This window comes from Epinephelus fuscoguttatus, linkage group LG6 (assembly GCF_011397635.1).
Source record: "Epinephelus fuscoguttatus linkage group LG6, E.fuscoguttatus.final_Chr_v1".
Classification (NCBI taxonomy): Eukaryota; Metazoa; Chordata; class Actinopteri; order Perciformes; family Serranidae; genus Epinephelus; species Epinephelus fuscoguttatus.
Genome location: NC_064757.1, coordinates 24,997,065 through 25,019,338, shown reverse-complemented (window position 1 = coordinate 25,019,338; position 22,274 = coordinate 24,997,065). Strand labels below are relative to the sequence as shown.

The window sequence follows — 22,274 nt, the reverse complement described above, 5'->3', positions numbered from 1 at the left end:
TATTACAATAAAGTTAAATAAAGCACTGTTACAATAAGATTAAAGTGTTACAGTAAAGTTAAATAAAGTAATTTACCAATAAAGTTAAATAAAGTACTGATACAATAAGATTAAAGTGTTACAATAAAGTTAAATAAAGTAATTTACCAATAAAGTTAAATAAAGTACTGTTACAATAAGATTAAAGTGTTACAGTAAAGTTAAATAAAGTAATTTACCAATAAAGTTAAATAAAGTACTGATACAATAAGATTAAAGTGTTACAATAAAGTTAAATAAAGTAATTTACCAATAAAGTTAAATAAAGTACTGATACAATAAGATTAAAGTGTTACAATAAAGTTAAATAAAGTAATTTTCAAATAAAGTTAAATAAAGTACTGTTACAATAAGATTAAAGTGTTACAATAAAGTTAAATAAAGTACTGTTATAATAACGTTCAATGAAATAGTTACAATAAAGTTAAATAAAAAAACTGTTATAATAAGATTAAAGTAGTATTACAATAAAGTTAAATAAAGTAGTTATAAGATTACAGTAGTGTTATAATAAAGTTATATAAAGCACTGTTACAATAAGATTAAAGTGTTACAGTAAAGTTAAATAAAGTAATTTACCAATAAAGTTAAATAAAGTACTGATATAATAAGATTAAAGTAGCGTTATAATGAAGTTAAATAAAGCACTGTTATAATAACGTTCAATTAAATAGTTACAATAAAGTTAAATAAAGTAGTTAAAGTAGTGTTATAAAAAAGTTCAATACAATACTGTAACAATAGTTCAATAAAGTATATAAATTATTGTTATAATAAATAAAACCACTGACGCTTTTATTCTGACACTCTTGTCTCAGGCTGGAAGTGTTGATGTTTCTGCTGTGAAGTTGAAGCTTCCAGTCAACACTCAGATGCTAACAGTTAGCAGAGAGTTAAACTGTTACTGAGGTGCTGTTCAGTGTGAGGATTTATTCACTGTGAGCGGGAAACAAACTAACAGCTCTACAGTTTGTATATGAATAACATTTATATATATGTATATCTGCGGTCTGGAGCCCTGCTGAGTCAAAAACACACGCCTGCTCACACATTGCCAGGGAGAGAGTGGTGTGGATGGTCGGGGGAGTGTTTGTGTGACGTCTCATGTTTGTGATGCATAGGAGAGAGTGAAGTGAGTCTCATGGCTACAGAATATGATGTTAAAGTTTATATATGATGTTCATTTTATAATCATTTTAAACATCCCACATGGAACAAGCCACAATACCTCAAGTATAATTGATTTCCCGCCCTCCACGGTTGTATTCGTGTGTATTTATTGTGTATCCACATCTGTTTGGATCACTAGCATTGCTGGGAGCCTCTGACCTCATAAAGTCGGCCTTGCTTATCAGAGCGTCCTTAATTGAGGCAGTAATCTGTTTAAATGCCCAAAATAAGGTTGTAGTGATTTTACTAGGTCTCCTCTTTCCTGCAAGCACATTCACTTTACTTCAGGTTTCAACACAGTGCATGTATGTGCTAATGAAAAGGAACATGCCGGTATTTTACAGTCATCTGGAAGAGAAGCAGACGATCCACTCTCAGTAATTATCCTCATTATTTCCTGCAAAGCTCAGGTACAGTAGGAGAGTGGAAGAATGTGGGCTAAACCTCTGCAGTCTCTGAGTTTTCCTCATGCAACTCTTGCAACTCAAATTGGCTCTCTGGGGACATTTAAGTCTAAGTTTAAACTTTTGGATCAGTGTTACCTCGTTGCAGCAGAGCTTTCAAGCAACTGTCACTCAAAACAAGATTCAGGCTGTTCCCCTGATTTCCCCCCTGTGAAATTCAACCCGCATGTTTTTTGCAAATTGTGAAACAATGCTTTATATTTCTAAAAACATGTTGGAAAAATGTTTCAAGATGAATCACTTTATGCTGCCCTTTAATTTGGTGATTTATTAAACATGGCCCTTTCTTGAATTGAGGTTAAATCATCCTATTTTTGCTGCTGTGATTAAATCCAATCCATGGTTTGTCTCAGTTACACACTAAATTAAAATTTAGGACTATCCCTGTTGGAATAGGTGATTACAGTTATTTTAGTTTTGAGATATTTTCTGCTTTACGCATAACACCAGTTACACAAAAAGCTATTTAACAAACCCTGCTGAAAGGGTTCGACTACACTTCTATTCCACACACCCATCACCCACTGACTGCAGACTGTGAGAGAGTGCACGCACCCGTCAAACTTCTGCTGTCTGTCATTCACAGTTCCAGGCAATTTCAAAAAGTGTCACATCTGAAACCATTGACTATTCTGTGGCACTTCCGACTTATTTCCACTTGATGATTCATACTTTTACATCTTTTTTACATCCTGTGTTGTCATCACGCTGGCATCCCGCCTCTTCAGTCGCTCTGTTCTAGAAGTCCTCTCTTAATCTCACGTCTCGTTTTACACTCACCTCAGGTGGAGGTTAATAATAACAACGCTGCACGTACCTCGGCAGCTGGTATGCCCTCCGGAGGGCGACATTGTAAGAGCACTTCCTGCTCCAGAGATACTTCCTTTCCCAGGGGTTCCTGTTCAAATGACTTCTTCAGGTCTGAGGAGAGAGAGACAAAGAGAGGAACTTAATGACAACTGCAGGACAGAGAGCATATGACCAAATCAGTGTAGAAATTATATTATAATGATACTCAGTATCATATTGCTTTGAGTGAAGTGATACGGTTTGATAGAGTGGTGAAAACTCTGCTAAGGTCGCCAGTGGAAAAAAACTCATGTCATACACTAATCCAGTGAAAACAATAGTCAGCAAAGGTAGAGACCCTACATTTAAACGAGAAAACAACTGGTAATTTTAAAGGGGATTTATTATGCTCATTTTCAGGTTCATACTTGTACTTTGGGTTTCTACTAGATCATGTTTACATCATTTGACGTTCAAAAAACACTTTATTTTCTTGATACTGTCTGTGCTGGAAGACAGCCTCCGTCGGAAATGCTCCATTTTAGCACCTGTCTCTAAGTGGCCCTCACGAAAAAGGACAGTCTATAAAGAAGAATTCAGCTGCAAGACGTTTTAACCAAAACCAAGAGACATGATCACATCACTCCAGTTTTAGCCTCTTCACTGGCTCCCAGTATGTTTTAGAATGGATTTAAATATTTTTCAGATTACCTTTAAGGCTTTTTACCGTCTCTTTCCTTGATATGTTTCCAACACATTCTCACTCCGACCTTGTCACATACTGACATTTTGGTCATGGACTTTCCAGGTTTTTTTTTTTCCTTCAATAACAAAAACACGTGGTTAGGTTTAGCAAAAAAGAACAGGGAATGGCTTTATAATCTTACAGGACGTGAACACCACTCGCTCGGGTGAGAGTCAGTGTTTGTTGGACCCATCCACCACCTCTCCCGCCTGCCCCACTTGGGCTTACGCCACTTTAACTTTCTTCCTTGTCCTGCCGCGTTTCACCCTGATGCCACCGGGTGCTGTTAAACTATGACTTCAATCAGCTGCGTATCATGCTGATGTTAAAGGATGCCTTTTTTCGTTGGTTTCTGACACTGCCAGTCACTGGCCAAGCGCCAGACTTCGACGAGTTCATCGTGAGATTGTGCTCATATTTCTGACCTCTTAGTGCCGTACATGCCAGAATGTACTTAAAAGTCCTGGGGCAGAGGTCTTTTGTCTGTTCCAGAGGCCCAGCTGAAAACTAAAGGGGACAGAGCGTTTGCTGTCAGGGCCCCGAGGCTCTGGAACAGTCTGCCCCAGGAAATCGGCCGAGTCAGTGATCTCTTTTAAATCCCATCTAGAAACATACTTTGATTGGAGAGCCATTTAAATTTCCTCTGTTTTTATACATTAAAGTGTTTTTCTCAGTTCTTTTAAAAGTTGTTTTCATGCCTTCTATGTTTTAATTACTGACATGTAAAGCACTTTGTAAGTGCGGGTATATAATCCAAAATCAGGGAGAAATGAACAACCTCGGAAACCAAGCTTACACGTTTTCCTGATGTTAGCATGAAGCTACATGTAGCAGTGCAGACTACGTAATGTAAGCACTTGCAGTAGTGTGCCTGACGCAGATGTCAGCTTGTCTTGAAAGTAGAAAAAAACTGTTTTAAACAAGAGCATTCAGAAGTTTTTGCTTTCAGGGATTACTTTCACACAAGTTTACTTTATTATTTTGAACTCTGGGAAATAAGGGGAAGCATACTAGGTCCCCTTTAATCTCAAATCAGGACAACCCTGTAAACACAACATAACACTAAGAATTCTATCAAAAGCAAAAGTCTCAGTGGGAAGCAGAGTTGTGTGGGAGGCCATTTTGCGAAAGCATCCTCTGATTCAGCAGTCAAGGAACCCATTTAGGAGATGGTGCCGTGTCATTGTAAACTGGGCTCATTGCCTCATTTCCGCGGCAACAATGACACGGTAATTATGGAGCTGGTGGTTGAAGTCAGCCATGCATATGTTGACTTCTCCCACTCTGCTGTCACTTTAGAAATGTACACAGCAAGGGAAAACACTTAGCTGTATATTCTTAGAGTCAAGTAATGCTCACACAGGGGTGTGCACAAAGAGATACACGTTTACAATTTTATTCACACACATACACTGCTCATCAGGCTTTTAAGTGCTTTAACCGCCTCATACGCTAAACACAGGCTGCTTTGTTGCATGCTCGCCCCTCAATCACTATGCACAATATCTGAACCTTGCATTCACTCCATATAGACTCGCCAGAGTTTGGGATTCTCGAGCAAGCCAAAGACAATAAATGATTCACACTAATGGTCCACATGCTGTGATAAATGACAGCATTACAAAGCAGCGTGGAATGCACTGCCATTTCTTCCACACAACGTTTCAGAGAGGGCTCAGCTGTTTTCATTTTCAGGGGGAAAAAAATCTCACAGTAGCAGACTTTAAGACAATTAGCGAGACATTTAAATAAGAACAACAGAAGACGGGAAGACAAAACAAAGGAGGATGGAGAGAAGGCGTTGAAGGACGTGAATGAAAACACAAAAAAACATTGTGGGTGGATGGATGAATGGATGGATGGAAGGACAGTTTTGTTTAACCGATCTTTATGCCAAATACATTATTCTCTCCATCTTTGTTTCCCCTCACTGTCATTTGTCTCTGCATAGTTCTGCACAAAAGACAAAATTTCATTCACCGAGAGAGTTCAAAAGGGGTAACCACTCTTCAGCTGCTGTTGAGTCTTCTTGTCTTTCTGAATGAGTTCCTTTCACTTCACTATAAACTCCCTGCCTGGGGCTACCCCTGACACTGAAATGCCCCATAGTCACTCATAGCCTTCACTTTGCTGTTCACCTATTGACTCTGCTGCCAATACGGCACACGGTATATATGTATCCATACATTGGCAGCTGAGCTCAACACATGTTAAAATAATTAGCCCGCTGTAAAAAAAGGCCATAAAATAAATTGTAACCTGAGAGGAGTGGCAGTGTTGCGGGACTTAGCAGGTGACTTTATTTATGGTGCTGATCTGATGGTGTGATGGGTTTCTAAATAAGAACATATGGAGGGGATGGAGTTTTATTCAGCTTCTGGGTGTAACTTAAACGTTTATGAGTATACAAGGAGTGTATGGACTCAATATGATCTGTATGGAAGGGTCGGCTAGACTGCCCTTTCTAAGCATTCAGATTTTGAAGTCTAAAGACTAGAGTTCCTGGAGCCGACTAAAACTTCTCAGAGACACAAACGGGCCAGGCTACACACACATGCGGTGGTGAATGTGTCATATGCAGAAAAAACACTCATTGAGGATGTTCCTGCATGTACTGAAAAGCAAGTGAATGATGAATTTGCACATATCCCAAATGAGGATATGTGAGGATGATTAATTGCACAGGCTACACATCTGCAGATACATGATGTGTGTATTTGAAGGTGGTATCCAGAGGTGTGTCCATATGGCAGCATCACCAATATCTCTGAGATATTAATACCAAAACTTTTTCACTTTGAAGAGTTTGAGAGTCACTTTGTTAGTCTGTAAAGGATGGCTGCAGCTGTGGAAGACAAATCCTCTCTCCCTTGTCCTTTAGTTTTTAAAACCATACAGGAAACTTTCATAGGAGGGCACAGCGTGTGTGTGTGTGTTATCCCTGTGTCCTTTTACTCTCCTGGTTCCCAGGTGTGCTCTTAATCACCTTATCCGTCAGCTATGGTACACCATTTGTGGACACACACAGACACAAACACACACACACTAGATAGAACATTTTTTAATGCTGAACCGAACGACTCGGAGTCACTCTCTGGGTATTTCATCAGGACAGTCACCTTACAGCAGCTTACAGTATGGGCATAGAAGGAGGGAGAGTAAAAGAGAAGGAGAGGTAAAATGGGATGGAGAGAGGGGGGTGGAGGTGGGGGGTAGAAGTACGGGCAGCAGGTGGGGGGGTTGAAAGATGAGAGGTAGAAAGAGAGAGGAGGAAGGAGGGAGAAGTTGGCAGCACACAGCAGGACTACCGAACTCTTTCTTAATACCAAAACCACCTGCTTAGTCTTTACCTATCAAAGGCTTTTTCATGTCCGGCACACTCTCTATATCAAACCATTCAATAGCAGCTCCTGTCAGTGAATCCACCTTGTATCATCTGTATTTATCTGCCTCATCTCTCTCAAAACCCACAAGCAATCCATCAAACCTCCCAGCCATCAATCTGGCTTTGATTACATCTCCTTTATCAAGATCCCAACCTGACAAAGACAAGGGGAGAGATGATACGTGTCTACGCTTACAGAAGCATAAAGAACTTTTAATCCAGCCCTTTAAAAAAATAATTTACACATGCAAGTTTTATCATGTTGAATTCTTTGAATTTGTAATCATGAACCACTCTCAACCCCGTTCACACGGACTCAAATAGTGGAGAAGCGAACAGGGCTGTTGTGAGTAGATAAATGTCTGAGTGATGAGTGGAAACTGTTTAATATCCCAACAGAGAAAGCCTCCACTTTAGCTCAGAGTCCAAAATTAGCCATTTGTGTGTTGGGATTTTCATAGAGAGGAAGATAGTTTCACACAGAAACTTCCAAGAAAGTAATGTCTGTTTTAAGGTGAGACAGCTCACACTGTAACTGTGTGTTTATGGCTGCTAAATTAATAGTGCAAAGGTTTGTCAGGCTCTGTAATCAATGCTTTGAAATGCACATCAAACTGATCACCAGGGTGTGACGTGGTGAGAGTTGACAGATGTGGCTTTGACTATAAAATGCATCATGTAGAAAATAACAAACAAGTGTGCAGTCTCCTCTTTTTAAAAAAAAACAGTAACCTTGTACCTGATCATTTATATAAAGACAGACAGTTTATTGAAGGTAACTTTTTGCCTGTATACACTGCAAGCATCTGAAATATGATATCTGGCACGTACTGAGCGTCAGGTATGTTTTGATGGTGAGCACGGAAGCCTGAACTGTTGATACAAGGCAGGATGGATCCATGCTTTCATGTTCATTAAAAATTTGAATTCTGACCCTACCATCTGAATGTGGCAGCAGAAATCCAGACTCATCAGACGAGACAACATTTTTCCAATCTTCTATTGTCCAGTTTTGGTGAGCCTGTGTGAACTGTAGCCTCAGTTTCCTGTTGTTAGCTGACAGGAGTGGCACCTGGTGTGGTCTTCTGCTGCTGTAGCCCATCTGCTTCAAGGTTCTATGTGTTGTTGGTTCAGAGATGGTCTTCTGCATACCTTGGTTGTAACCAGTGGTTGTTTGAGTTGCTGTTGCTTTTCTATCACCTTGAACCAGTCTGGCCATTCTCCTCTGACCTCTGGCATCAACAAGGCATTTTCACCCAGAGAACTGCTGCTCACTGGATATTTTCTTTTTTGGGACCATCCTCTGTAAACCCTAGAGATGTTTGTATGTGAACATCCCAGTAGATCAGCAGTTTCTGAACTACTCAGAGCAGCCTGTCTGGCACCAACAACCATGCCATGTTCAAAGTCATTTAAATCACCTTTCTTCCTCATTCCTCATTTGACCTTCAGCAGGTCGTCTTGGCCATGTCTACATGCTCAAATGCACTGAGTTGCTGCCATGTGATTGACTGATTAGCTGTGTTACGAGTAGCGGTTGATCAGGTGTACCTAATAAAGTGGCCAGTAGGTGTAAGTTATGACATATTGGTGATGTGTTTTCTACCATCCTGCTGTGTGTGTATCTTTTTACTATACAATTTAAATAACATATGTTGTAAGGAACATATTGTTAAGTTAGGAGCTACTTTGTAAGCAACAAAATTTGTTTAAATCTTTGTTGGTGAGCACTTTAACAAGATAATCCATCTACCTCACAGTTGCACTACCATAAGCCGTCTCCGATGTCATTTCTGAGAATTTGGCCTTACATCCAACATTCTCACAACCCCAGACCACATGTAACCACACCAGCACAGGACCTTAACATTAAGCGACTTCACCTGCAAGATCTTCAGAAACCCTGGTTTGCACGACCACAGAATTTCTGCAAAAAAACTGTCAGAAACATGTCAGGGCTGCTCATATCAGTGACCTTAGGTGCTGTATCGTAGGCAACTGGACTTGCTTTAGTTTCTTGAAGATGTTTCATCTCTCATCTAAGAGGCTTCTTCAGCTCTAACATACTGATGCGGAGTCACAGGCTTCGAACTCTGTGTGGGTGTGAACCCTCACAGAGTCACTGAGGTCACATGTGAGCTCTGAGTTTCACAGTTGTTGAGGGACTCATGGGACCTTCTGTAAGAGTTCACACCCACACAGAGTTCAAAGCCTGCGACTCTGCACCAGTCTGTTAGAACTGAAGAAGCTTCTTGGATGAGAGGCGAAACGTCTTCAAGAAACACAACCAAGTCCAGTTGCCTATGATATAGCACTTAAGACTACCATAACACGGATGACTGAGAATCTTCACCATCACCTCAGTGGCTGTTCTCTGATGATCTTGCAGGTGAAGAAGCCAGATGTGGAGGTCCTGGGTTGGCTCATTAGACTGGTTGGATGTACTGCCAAATTCTCAGAAACCATGCTGGAGACAGCTTAAGGTCGTGAAATGAACATTCAGTTCACGTGCAACAGCTCTGCGGGACATTCCTGCAGTCAGCATGCCAATGGCACCCCAAAATTTGCTACATCAGTGGCATTGTGTTGTGATGCACATTTTTGAGTGGCCTTTTATTGTGACCAACCCGAGGTACACCTGTACAACAATCATGCTGTTTAATAAGCATTTGATGTGCCACACCTGTGAGGTGGATGGGTTATAGTTTATGTTTGCAAAGTGTTCACTAACACAGATTTTAAATGTGTAAAAAAAGATAGAACTAAGCCTTTTGTGTGCATGTAAAAAAGTATTAGAGCTTTGATTTCAACTCATAAAATCAGAAGCAAAAACAACAGTGTTACGTTTGTATTTTGTTCGGTGTAATAAGCAGCAGGAGATGAGCTACAGACTCATGAGAGGTAGGAGAATGTGCTTTGAAGGCGTTTGAGGTGACCATGCTGCCTACTTTCTAGAAATACATTACTGACAAAGCTTTTAAGGTTTCTAAAACTCTCAAGAATATCTTCCTACGTAAATGATGAGGTTTAATTTCATGCAATATCAATCTAATCATTATCAGATTCCGTGTGGAGAGCTATGTAAGAGAGTTATGTGAGGACACAGAGTATGGCTGAGGCTGAATGATAACTTCATAATACAGTCAATCCCTGTGGGGGATGACAGCCTGAACAGAGCATGATGGTTCATTATGGGAGTAATCACCCAAAGCTTTAGCCCTAAATCCACCACATGGCTACCCACACAACACACAGAGACACACGTACACGGACAGATATCGAAAGACAAAGGGAGAGCGATGGAGACGGTGAGATACTGTCACAGTGAGGAGAATACACACAGGAGATGGAGACTAACAAGCAGGCACAGCACATACATGGAGACAGAACAACGTCAAACACAAATGGTGAGATAGCCACAGTGGGACAGAAAAACAGACTCGCAAACGCAAATGTGCAAAATCTGCCGACACAAGGAGAGAATGAGGAAGTGATTGAGGGGTGAGACACACGTCTCTCATGCCAGCCAATTCCAGGAACAATTTCCTGGTCTTAATTAGTAAGGGAGATGGTGAAATGAGGAGTTGGTTGTGAGAGTTGATTTCCATAAAGATTGAGAATGAAATTAAAGGAGATTAAAGCAAACCGCTCGGGGGATGAACAGACAACACACACACGCAGACACACACTGATATTCACACATAGGGCTAAGCTAGTGGGCTACGGCAGACGAAATTTCTGCCAGTTTGGTCACAAAAGTGTGTGTTTGAGAGTGTGCGTGCGTTTCAGAGAAAGAGTGAATGTGACATTGTGTGCACGACACCAGGGGACCATGAATTCACGTCAATGGAAGGTGTGTGTTTTTGTGCATGTGTGCAAATATGTGCCCAAGGGAAATATGTGCACAGGAGAGGAGGGACAGCTGTGTCCTATCATTCACTGACCCCACTTCACTCCCAAACTGCAGATAACGCTATCCGGCTTCATAAATATAACAAAAGCAAAGATAAATTCACTGAACAACTTAGAACCACAACAGGGTTGAAAAGTACAGAGGGCAACCTTGTAGAGCATTCTTCAGTGTGAACTCCCTTATATATACACAATAAAGCAGTGTAAGCATCTATTCAGAAATGACCTTTCTTGCATAAACTCATCTTTTTTCCTCTCACTCTATCTCAGCCACCTCATCTCCCTTCCTCCCCGTCTCTCCCCGCCTCCTTCCTTCTCTCTCGAAAACTTCTTCCACTGCTCGACTGAAACTGTTATTATGTTTGTGGTGAGTTTGTTGCCTCAGGCACCCCTACATAAGCACATTTCAGAGCAATTATCCAAAATGGGTGTCTCTGCCTGCATGCTACCCATGCCAAATCATAACGGTTTCCCCTGGTGGAGCTGCTCAAGCAATAAAGAGCAATGTGAGATGCTTGGGAAGAAAGTATCAAGAAAAGTACTCTCCTTAAGTCTCAGGGAGGATAATTTGGACATTCAATTTCCTACACGATTGCATGCAATGGAAATAATCAGACCTCTGGCTTAGAAAAAAAAAATAAATGATGTAAGTGATAAAGCACACAAGAGGGTAAGGTAATATTTAACAAACTGAGAAAAAATAAAATGTTAATGGATTTGTAATTAAAACACATTTGTATTAAATTATAAAAATTAAAGTTGTAAACATGAAAGAGTTCCTGCTGTGGATATGTATAGTTTTCTGCTTGGGAAAGTCATTAAATGCTGTGATTTCAAAAGTTACTGAATTACTTTATTATGTGCTGCATTATAATATTTAGCTTGATAACCATAAATTCTGCCCTCATCTTACAGGTTTTAAAATATTTTTCGAGGAGTAGCTCATCTATGCAAAATTACAAAAGTTTATTTATTTATTTTCCCCATGACAACATGAGTGTTTCCTCAGGCCACAGGGTGTTTAGACTTAGGGCTGTGGTATTTTGTGGTCCGTTACCTCCTCAATCTGTGGGCACTCTTATGCACAACTTCAAATAACCAATAGAGCTCCAATATATTAAAAAAGGAAGGCTTGAAGGTAGCCTGTGACCTTGAGTGTCACAGTCATTTTCAGTGTGGTTATATAGGGAGTCATTTTCTCTAAGTAACTTTAGAGAGTCTCCTTCCACTCAGACCAGTTCTTTCGCTGAACTCTCCACCCTGTCATTTCAACACTTCCCAACCTGTGATCAGCCCGAGACATCAGACAAGGTCTTTCCATCCACAGTCAAGTTCTGTACAAGTAAACAACTCAGTCCCCTGACATGGCACCAGGAATCTGATGCACAATGAACAGAATGAATGAAACAACTCAAAATAAAATGGTTTCATCAATAATAATCTAACATGAAAATATTTCAGTGAAATAGAGAAGAAAATTCTCTTAGTCTAGAGAATTAGCCTGTCATCATGGACTGTTCAAGCCTTTAGATTTGTAGGAGTCTTGCTGTGCATTCCAGCCCTCACACTACCATACTACATAGTATGCCAGAAAAAGACTTAGGCCCAGTCCCAATACCCCCCACTACCCCTTGGCCCTCAAAATGAAGCAAAAAGGGGTAGGGGTTGAAATCTTTCCCTAGGAATTGGGACACCACTCACTACATCACCGCGTCAGTTACGTTCACGCACACGTAAGTATTTTAAACAGGAAGCTGCAAGCCATCTCGTTTCCAACCGGCATCTACAATGGAGTCTCCAGTTGAGTTCATCCTACCGATCACGTTTGTATTATTCGTCATGCTTAGTTTGATGAACAACAGATGACAGGGGACTTCTGCTAGCTAGCTAGCTAACGAGCTAACATTACGAGGCAGCATAGTTATACTAGCTGGCGTGTTATTGTAATGTGAAAAATCCAACAATTTTGCATAACAGGACAGATGACAGACGCCAGATAGTGCGAGCTAGCTAGCTAGCTAACAAGCAAACCGAAGATGGTAACGTTAGCCATGTATGAACTTTGCTCCCTGTCTCTTGCTTGGTGGTAGCCATGGCGACGTCTACCCCTCGCTGGCAAGTCAGCATGTGAAATCCCTCGCTCCAAAGGGCTAGTTTCATACCCACTATCCCTCGTTATGCCCCCTGCCCCTACACGCAAAGAGGAATTGGGACACCCTTACCCCTCGCGGGAATGTGCAAATATAGCGGTAGGGCCAAGGGGGGCGGGAGTTATTGGGACTAGCCCTTAGTATGTCCCAATACATAGTGTGTCAAATGCAGTATGCCAAAAATACCTGGACGTTCAACGACATCTGGTTTGATTTTGAAGTATGTAAGCCAGCATGCTTTTCTGGCTATTCTGACCCACAAACCTATGCGCATTGGACGATACGTCACATCGACTGAGCCGCAAACAGATGACAGCTGTAAAATGGTCAAAGTCCAGGGCGTGATGTTATGAGAAAGTGGTATGTCCCAATTGTGTGCATACTGCATGCAACAGTACGTACTTTTTAAGGGCAACTGCAGTACATAGTAAAAGTAATGAGTAAAAAGAAAAAGTATGAGATCTGGAATGCACCCTTTGCTTTTTATGCTAGTCAAAAGGGCTGACATGTTGTGGTGGGTTGGAATATATGCTACATACAGTATGCTTTTGTCCAACCAAATTCTCATTGGTCGGACAATATCTGGTGTTACTTTCATAAAGCCGTGCATCCACCAAAGGTCTTTTTTCTAGCTGTAAATGCCAAGTGCTCTTCTGAAAGTGCCCAGATGATAGTGCTTGTGCACTTTAGAAGCATTATGCCTTTTCCGCTTAGACACTTTGGTTGCAATGCTATGAAATAACCATGGAAGTAAAAATGTCGGCACAAGGTAGAGTGCTAGCTTTGGCCTTTGCTCTGGATGAACGAAAGGCTGAAGCACACAAGGATGGCCTGGATTAAGTAATTTCTCCTCTATGTTTGTTGTTCAGCACTGGTACATGTGGGACGGTCAACTTGATATTTGTCCTGGCCCTCCACTAACCCTTCCTCCACTGTGATTGGACAGTTGTGTGACAGTGATGGACTATTTTACCCAAAGCAATGGTGCAATTTCAATCAACCAAGACTTTCTTTGGTTGGCTACAGCCCTAAAAATGTCTTTGTTACTTTAAAATAAAGATAAATTGTGCTCTAGCAAAAGCAGACATTTATGAGTTGACTAAAATCTTTGTTTGATCTGAAAAGACATTTCTGACTTTCAACCAGCTCCAGTGATATATTCATTACTTTGTGGAATAAAATTCAGCCATTCACTTATCTGTTGGATAAATCTGTCTTTGTACTTCATGCTTAACAACTCACAACTAACATTTTTATTGAGTTTCTTTCTGCAAATTCCCTTTTTTTATTTTAACCTTTGACTAATACAGTTCATATGGTTCCTGGAGACACCTCCAGTGTCAATGAGACATGACAAACCCTTCTGCCTGCCTGAAAGTTCTCCCTTTATTTGTCTTTTAAAATGATGTTAATATACAAAAAGTACAAAAAGGCATATAATGCAGATTGATACATAATCTGTTTTTTTTTTCCTTTTACACTTGGACTTTAGAAAGTGACTTGAGTTTTCGTGGTGAAATCAACACTCTGGCTTACCACTTTAACACTTAAGAGTATGCTAAAGCAGTCCTTGACATCTGGGAAAGAGCTCAGTGGCTTACAGCGATGGTGAGACATCATAACCGCACATCCACACAGACGCACACACTATGGGTTCTCGCTATAAAAATGTTTATTCAGTGTTTGTGACCATCATGAAGTCTTTCTCAGAGCCTGAAACCAAGACACTTTGATGATGTCATCCAGAGAAAAGCACTGAGAGTTTTCCACTAACAGCATCTGGAGAAGTGTCAGGGTGAGTGTGGAGGGAGAAACAGCACAGATCTTTTGGTTCATATCAGTTTTAATTTGACTATGCATTAATGAAACTGCCATTTCATGAAGGGGAAAAAAGGTGAAATGTCATTGAGACTGTGGTTGTTGAGGGGATGTGGTTTCTGCGGTGAGGAGCAAGTTTCATACTAGTAAGGTTGGCTTACAAACTGCAGTTGTTTCCAGCTGATGAGTGCGCAGATGGCTGCCTATGTTTTTATAGGCTGCATGTAGGTTTAAACCTGAATGAGTGTACAAGAGTTTAGTTTTAATGAATGCTTAAAGTCTAACACAAGAAATCCCTGTTGAGCCTTGTTTTTCTTAGTGTAATTCATCCATGATTGAAGGAAAACCTAAATACATGCAGCTGAGACATTTGCATCATAAACAAAACAGAAGAAAATTCACTCACAGACATTTTCCAGTTGACACAAGTCGCTGCCTGGGTTGCTGCGTCCCAGAGTGTCTGGACTCCTGATTGCTATGCACACACGTCTCAGTGGAAGGTGGCAGAACAAATTGCCATCATCAGAAATTTGTGTGTCTGGGATGTTTGTGTGTGCATGTGTGTGTGTTTATGTGTGCGCCCTTCACATATCCCTAATCTGTTGACAGGGAAAGACTTGACCTGCTAGCAGCAGGGCCAAAGAGCATGACCGACACTAAATGCACATCTGTGTGTATATATAAGTGTCTGTGTTTCGCTTATCCTGTGTACGTGCCTGAAATACTGTGCAAGTGTGTGTATTCATCTCACCTGCTTTATAAACTTGAATTAAGCTGCCTGTGTGCACCCATAACTCAGCTAAAGTGCCCTGCTCCTACGACCAACAAATCACTCAGAGATTTAATATCTCTGATTGTGCGTTTGACACTTTTACAGCCACAACACTGATTGCCATTATCCAGCTACAAACTGAGTATTCAGATAATGCCTTCAAGTGTTAATTCTACAGTTATTAAAACAGCCTGAAGATGCTGGAGAATGAGGAGGATGGAGGCGAAAAAGAGAGCGCGAGTGACAGAACGAAACAATAAGCAGACGATGAGCAAAGCGAGAGAAAAAGCACGAGAGGAGGAGACATCGGGACAGGGGAAAAATAAGAAAATGAGTGGGAAGAGGAGATGGGAATGCAGGAGAGAAATGCTGAATTGCTACTGCATGGTGTGGTGGAAAAGACACTTTGCTCAGCAAGCTCTGGCTGCCAGGAAGCATTTTAATCACAACAGTAGATCCAAATAGGAGCCGAAAGCGGGGTAGGTCAGGAGGTTGGGTCGATTTGAAGTAAAAGGTTATCGCAAGAGGGGGCTGAGTGTAATCAGATCTGGTTAAGGGAAAAATCACTGTTATAATGCAAAGAGAGAAAGTGAAGGACGGAGGGACAGACAAAGTCAGAGGGAAAATACACATGCGGCAGAAAAAAAAAGAAAAGAATGAGAGTGATTTGAAGAGAAAGGGAGAAAGAGTAAAGTCAAAGAGAGGCAGGAGTTCTATCATCTTTCTCCTCCCTGATATCTATTGGCCCTTCAAGCCTTCTTAGAAGCATCCTCCATCACCATCTCTCAACCTAACCTCCAGAAGAGGTCTTACGTGTGTGAAATACTAGAAATACTATAAACCCTGTGTGAAGAAGTTGATTGAAAACAGGGGGAAAATGATGCGAGATACGTAGCATGCCAGTTTGCTTTTTATACACTGGCTGCCATTTAAAAACTAGGCAGCACTTGAACAGTCTAAATTATTCATATAAGACCAAATACAGAATATATTAGTATCTCAGTGATGCAAAGTAATTTCAGCAACATGTTATAAGTAAGCAGTGTTGCAGAAGTGGATGATTTTTGGTGCCCTATAGAATTATTCATAGTGTAAATAATATGTGAATAATTAGACTGAGGAAGACAAAAACAGAATAAGTAGAAAAAATAAAAAGCAAAAACTAGACAAAATTCTTAAATAATATTAGGATGAATTCAGATGCTGGTTGTTGTACTGTTTTTGTGTTGCTCAACTTATCTGCTGCTTTTGACACTGTAGATCATGGCATATTTATTGATCAATTGGAGAGGTTGGTAGGCGTGACTGGGGATGGGGTTAGATCTTACCTAAGTAACGGAAACCTTCTTCATATCAATTGGGAATGCTTCCTCTAGCCACGCTAATATCACCTGCGGCGTTCCTCAAGGGTTTATTCTTGTTCCTTTATTGTTTAGTATCTACATGTTACCACTGGGTCAGGGGCATCTGAAATGTCAATATTTCTTTTATTTTTATGCTGACGACGCACAAATCTATTTATCTGTACATGCATCAGACCACTCCTCAATTACTTCTCTTATAGAATGTCTTGCAGCCATGAGGTCCTGGATGGCTTGTAACTTGTCAATGACAAAACTGAAGTGATGGTGTTTGGACTCAAAACACATAGAGACGATGTCAGTATAATTCTAGTTTCCCAGGGTTTGCAGTGCACCCATGAGGCCAGAAATCTGGAAGTGATCTTTGATTCAGATTTGAATTTCTCTAAACATTTTAGCAGGATTACCAAATCAGCTGTCGGTCGGAGTATTTCCGAAATTAGATCATTTCTTTCTTTTAGCAACGCACAAACTCTCATTCATGCTTTTGTTTCCAAGCATCTAGATTATTGTAACTCTTTATTTGCCGAACTACATAAATAAAGTTTTTTAATATTAGAACAGAAAAATAGTGAAAAGGGAAACTGGAGTGTGGAATCTTTGACTCACAGTAGCATTACTTGCTGAGAGCTGGTGTTACATGATGGTACTGACGACATTTACACTGCCTCAGAGTGATGCAGATACACAAACATTATCTCTCTTTCTCTTACACACTCAAACACACACTCAGCCATACATTCATACACCGGCTACCTCGTTGAAAAGGTAAGCCACTCAACAATGTGGCCTTCAGTTCTCAGTATGTTTTCATTCCTGTTCTGCTGGTGTCTACATTAACATGTTTATCTCAGAGAATCCCAGACGCTTGTATACGTACGCTTGCCTCGCATCTGTCTCTCAGCGTGTATCAGCCCAAACGTAAGCCAAAAACAGCACATTACCCAGCACTCATTGCACCCCGAGGAGGACCCATTCCATTCGAAATGTTATTAGCGGAGCTTAGAAGGATATTTCTGACTGTGTCACTAACTCTCTGCTGACAGAAATATATTGCAGCAATACCGCCACACAACTGCAATGCTGTATTGTATATTGTGTAAGCTTAAGTCAGCTCATTTTTTCAATGAAAGTACAAGTGTATATTTACTGTATTCAAATAATCTGATACAGGGTCAATTTGAATTGTGATGTAGTAATCTACAAAATATATTATTACTCTCTGAGCTAGTGTGTAAGTCTACCAGAGCATGTTATGCACTATGCAATTTGTGTTCTCTAAATACAATTTTATGTTATCATTTGTTCTCTGTTTTATTAAAGGTATACTATGTAGAATCTGTCAGCTACTGTTCGTAAAGAGTACAGCTGGCAGACATGAAAGTGAAAAGCCAAGCCCAGATTCACTGTAGTTTTAGAACAAACTTTGTTATCTAATGACCTTCCATCATTCCATCCATTTTCATTTGTTTATCCAGGTCATGGAGGCAGCAGGCCAAGCAAAGCACCCTAGACATCCCTCTCCCCAGCAACACTTTCCAGCCCCTCCTAGGGAAACCTAAGGTGTTCCCAGGCCAGATGAGATATGTAATCCCTCCAGAGTGTTCTGGGTCTGCCCCAGGGCCTCCTACCAGTGGGACATGCCTGGAACACCTCTAATGGGAGGCGCCCAGGAGGCATCCTGATCAGATGCCCCTCAACTGACCCCTTTCAACACGAAGGAGCAGGGGCTCTAGTCCGAGCTCCCCCCTCCAGATGTCCGAGCTCCTTACCCTATCTTTAAGGCTGAGCCCAGCCACCCCACAGAGGAAACTCATTTTGGCTGCTTGTATCTGCAATCTCATTATTTTGATCACTACCCAGAGCTTCAAGGAGACCTTAATGAAACAGCATATTTAGACTTTGGGGAACTCGCCTGGTATGGTATGTCTCACCAAAACTCCTAATATTTTCGAACAAGCTTACCCTAACAGTCTGATCCACAGGTTATGGGTTGACCTGCGCAATACTGCAACTTGGTGTATCTCCACGCTTTTTTTCAGCATTGTGTCTGCAGCTTTTTTTTTCACTTCCTCTGGGATGCATGCTACTTACGGTCTGGCACCTGCTGACTCTTTCTTCTTCTTCACTTTTTTTTTAAAGTCCCAACCTCACTGGCACACTGTGCCCATAAATGTCCCGACCACAGCAAATGACAAGAAAATAAGAAAGCACAGACTGAGGGCAGGGTCTCTACAGATAAATACACAGCCATAGAGGGTCATAAGTGATGATTGAGAGGGATTACTTTTATATGAGTCTATACATTTTTTTATTTTTTTTTTAGGAAAATCCTCTGTAGTATATCACCAAAAATAAACCCCTAATACGTAATTTTTGTTAGCTTCCTTCAAAATGCAGATAAATGAAATGAATGAAAAATAAATACAGGTGTTTAAACCAGCGTGTCGATAAATAAATGAAGCATCCAAGCCCTACAAAAGTGAAAATGCGAGACATATTTACAGCCAAATAAAACAGCCTGAGTGAAAAACAAGGGTCAACATGATGGATTTCCTTTTCCAGCACGTTATAAGACCAACTTGGGAAAACAAGATTTCCAGGGTGCGTGTCTGTTAGAGTGATACTGTCTGTTAAAGTACTACATATGGGGATGTGTGCAGTTTGTTCTGAGTGTCTGCTGAATGAACTCTATCAAAGCCCTCAGTTGTCCTTTTGATAGTTCACTCAAGCAGAGCCACACTGTCAGTGTAAGGCAGGTAAACCGGGGACATGGGGTCGATTTTGTTATTGGTCTTTCTTCTCTGCTTGACCTTTCTATAACCTAAGCACTCAGACAAGTCCCAGTTGTCTTATATGGTTGAATTGACCAGAGCAATGACGCTTGGAAAACTACTGTTGTGGGTTCAATTCTCAGGCCAGTGAAAGGAGCTTTGAAGGAACAATCCATTCTGTTATATGAGGCTGACAATGAAAGAACAAACAAGGCATCTTTTTAGGTGATTTCTATCAAACATCTCCACTCCCCTGCCACACACTTTCTGCAGAGCCGCCAAGTGACCATCATTCACACCAGGATTTAAAATTTTCCTTCCCCTGGACTGTTGTTTAGGGTCTAACAATCCTAAATTGATTTCCCTGTGTGATCACTGTGTATGCAGTGTGACATGGTAACACTGTCTGCTAGAGTGATATTGAGTCTGCTTGGGTTTAGTCTGGCCCGTGTTCTTCTGGTGACCTTATAGTCAGACTCCCAGTTGTCAAATTAAATTCTTCACCAGACCATAACAGGAAGCTACTGATGGTAGACTGAAAGTTAAAGAGCTAAATGTCTGCTTAAAAAAGTTCCCCCACCATTTATCATTCAGTGTAAAATCCATGTTGAAGGTTCTACCCAACTACTAGTATTTTCCTATGACAGTCAAAATACATGGGGCACAGATGAGATGCATGAAGTAGGTGGAGTCTACTACACAGACTCCTTCTTGGTAGAGTATGGTTGCGAATCAACTTCAGGATGCATTGATTTGATTGATTTATTTTAATGTGAAGTGTAAAAACAGCCACAAGGTTTCTCTGCTGTGTTGCATTGCCTCTGGTACAATTACGTTAACAGGTTGTACTCATTTTTTATACTGTTCTATGCAGTTTTTACCTGCTGGAGAGTCGCAAAGCAACATGTATGGACAAAAAAGCCGACAAGCCCTTTATACCCTGGTTTTTACTTGACCTACCTGTACTTGTACTTTGTATGTGCATTAGCTACTGGACACAACAATTTCCCTATGGGGATTAATAAAGTACCTGTCTGTCTATCTATTGATCTATCTATCTATTGATCTATCTATCTATCTATCTATCTATCTAAGCCATGTAAAAATACATTTAAGCAAGCTTCTATGGTAGAAGCTTAAGTTGATTATAACAGACGCAATCTGCTGCAGGCATGCTGCGGCATACATTTAATGCCACATCTGTCACTAATGTATTTTGGCTGTCAGTCTTTAGTGTATATGTATACACACAGTATACTGTATACTTGTATACTTCATGATAGTAATGTGCCTCTGTACATCAAAAGAAAGCCAAATACTATTTATGGTCATATTTTTTAAGCAATACCCATTCAATATGTTCTGTAAATTACCTCTCTATATATTAGTTTTCACTGTTAGTGGCGGAGTCCGCCATTCCCGCACAGAATTCAAGTTGCCTACCCACATATGAGGGATTCAAGGGAAACGATGCATGTGTGTGTAATTTAGTGCTTTAGTTTTTAGCTTCTACATGACTTGTTTTAGACAATGTAGGAGGATGATGTGAGTGGTGCATTCAGAAATACACATTCCGAGTGCTGAAAGACACTGGCACAAACTGGACTGTTTGTAAATTCAGAGCGCTGTCTGAATGTACCAGTGGCAGAGCGCAATCTGGGCACTCTGTGTGTGGAGATGAAGCAGCAGAGTAGAGCCCTACGCGGGACTGTTTTCTTCATCATGCTCCTGCCCGCTCTAGCTGAATTTCTGACCATTACCGCCCGCAACCGCAACGTGTGTGTTACACTCCCGCCCACACCCGCAATGTGTATGTCCACTCCGGCCCGCTCCCGCAAAACTCTGAGAATTTATGCCCGCACAATAATAGAGATGCATTGATTTTATGTCTTCTCCCGTCCCGCAGGAGAAAACACATCATTTTATAAGCTATTAATGAAGAGATTCATGGGGTTGTTTGTTTCGTTTCCCTGCATGTCTTTTGACGCACTGGTCAGGAATAGCGCTCCTATTTCGTTGTTTTCATTTACTTTGTAATGAAATAAAGGCTGTTTCATATTCTATTCTCCTCCTCTGTATTTTATTTATTTTTCTACCTTTATATAATCACGCAGTGGTTGAGGTTAAGGTCTCTTTTCTAAGAGAGACCTGAATAAGAAACATTAATGAGATAAAGATAAAGCCTATGCTCAGTAACACCGGCATCATCACGCCTCTTTATGTAATTAACAAATAGCAACGAGAGTAGGCTGTGAGTGGCTCAAATAATACTAATAAATAACATAAAATAAACAAAGATAACGAATGAAACGAATGCATTTAACAAATGAATCACTTGGCCATAATATTGCTGTGGAGGAAGAGAATGTTGCTGACCGACTGCGGTCCCAATCCCGCGCGTCTCTCTTCCAAGATGCGCCCACAGACACTAAAGGCCTGCTCTGAAGGCGCACTGGATGCGGGGATACTGAAGATGAAATGCGCCAGCTTTGAGAGCGCTGGGAAGTAGAGGGCTCAGTGCGCCTTCAGACCTTGTTTGAGCCTCTTTTCCACATCATTTGTTAACTCCATCCTGTCGCTATAGGCTACATCCCGATCCTGCAGTGTTTTTTTTAGCCACCCGTTCCTGCCCGCAGCAAAGTTCAAACCGCCCGCTCCCGCAAGATTTGGATTGGGTCCTGTGGGACCCGGCAAGACCCAATCCCAATGCAGCCCTCTACAGCAGAGCACCGAGTGGAGTGAATATGTGATTAACTTAATCATTCGTTGATTAACGTAGAAATAGAACGCTCTGTTTCTTCGACCAACAGGGGTCTCATTTTAGTGTAGAGCATCAGACTGAATTTATGAACGCACCATGTCACTCAATTTCTGGGACTGCGAGTGTTACTTGAA

At 40.9% G+C, this 22,274-nt stretch overlaps 1 protein-coding gene across 2 annotated transcripts in view; it reads right to left on the bottom strand.

The window, feature by feature from the left end:
* The window catches only part of unc5ca (unc-5 netrin receptor Ca), a 286,639-nt gene that overhangs the window by 103,862 nt on the left and 160,503 nt on the right, over positions 1 to 22,274 (bottom strand). For both annotated transcript variants that reach the window (XM_049579110.1, XM_049579112.1), the window contains exon 4: positions 2,491 to 2,594. In XM_049579110.1, coding sequence (XP_049435067.1) covers positions 2,491 to 2,594 — 104 coding nt within the window. The remainder of the gene's footprint in view (positions 1 to 2,490; positions 2,595 to 22,274) is intronic.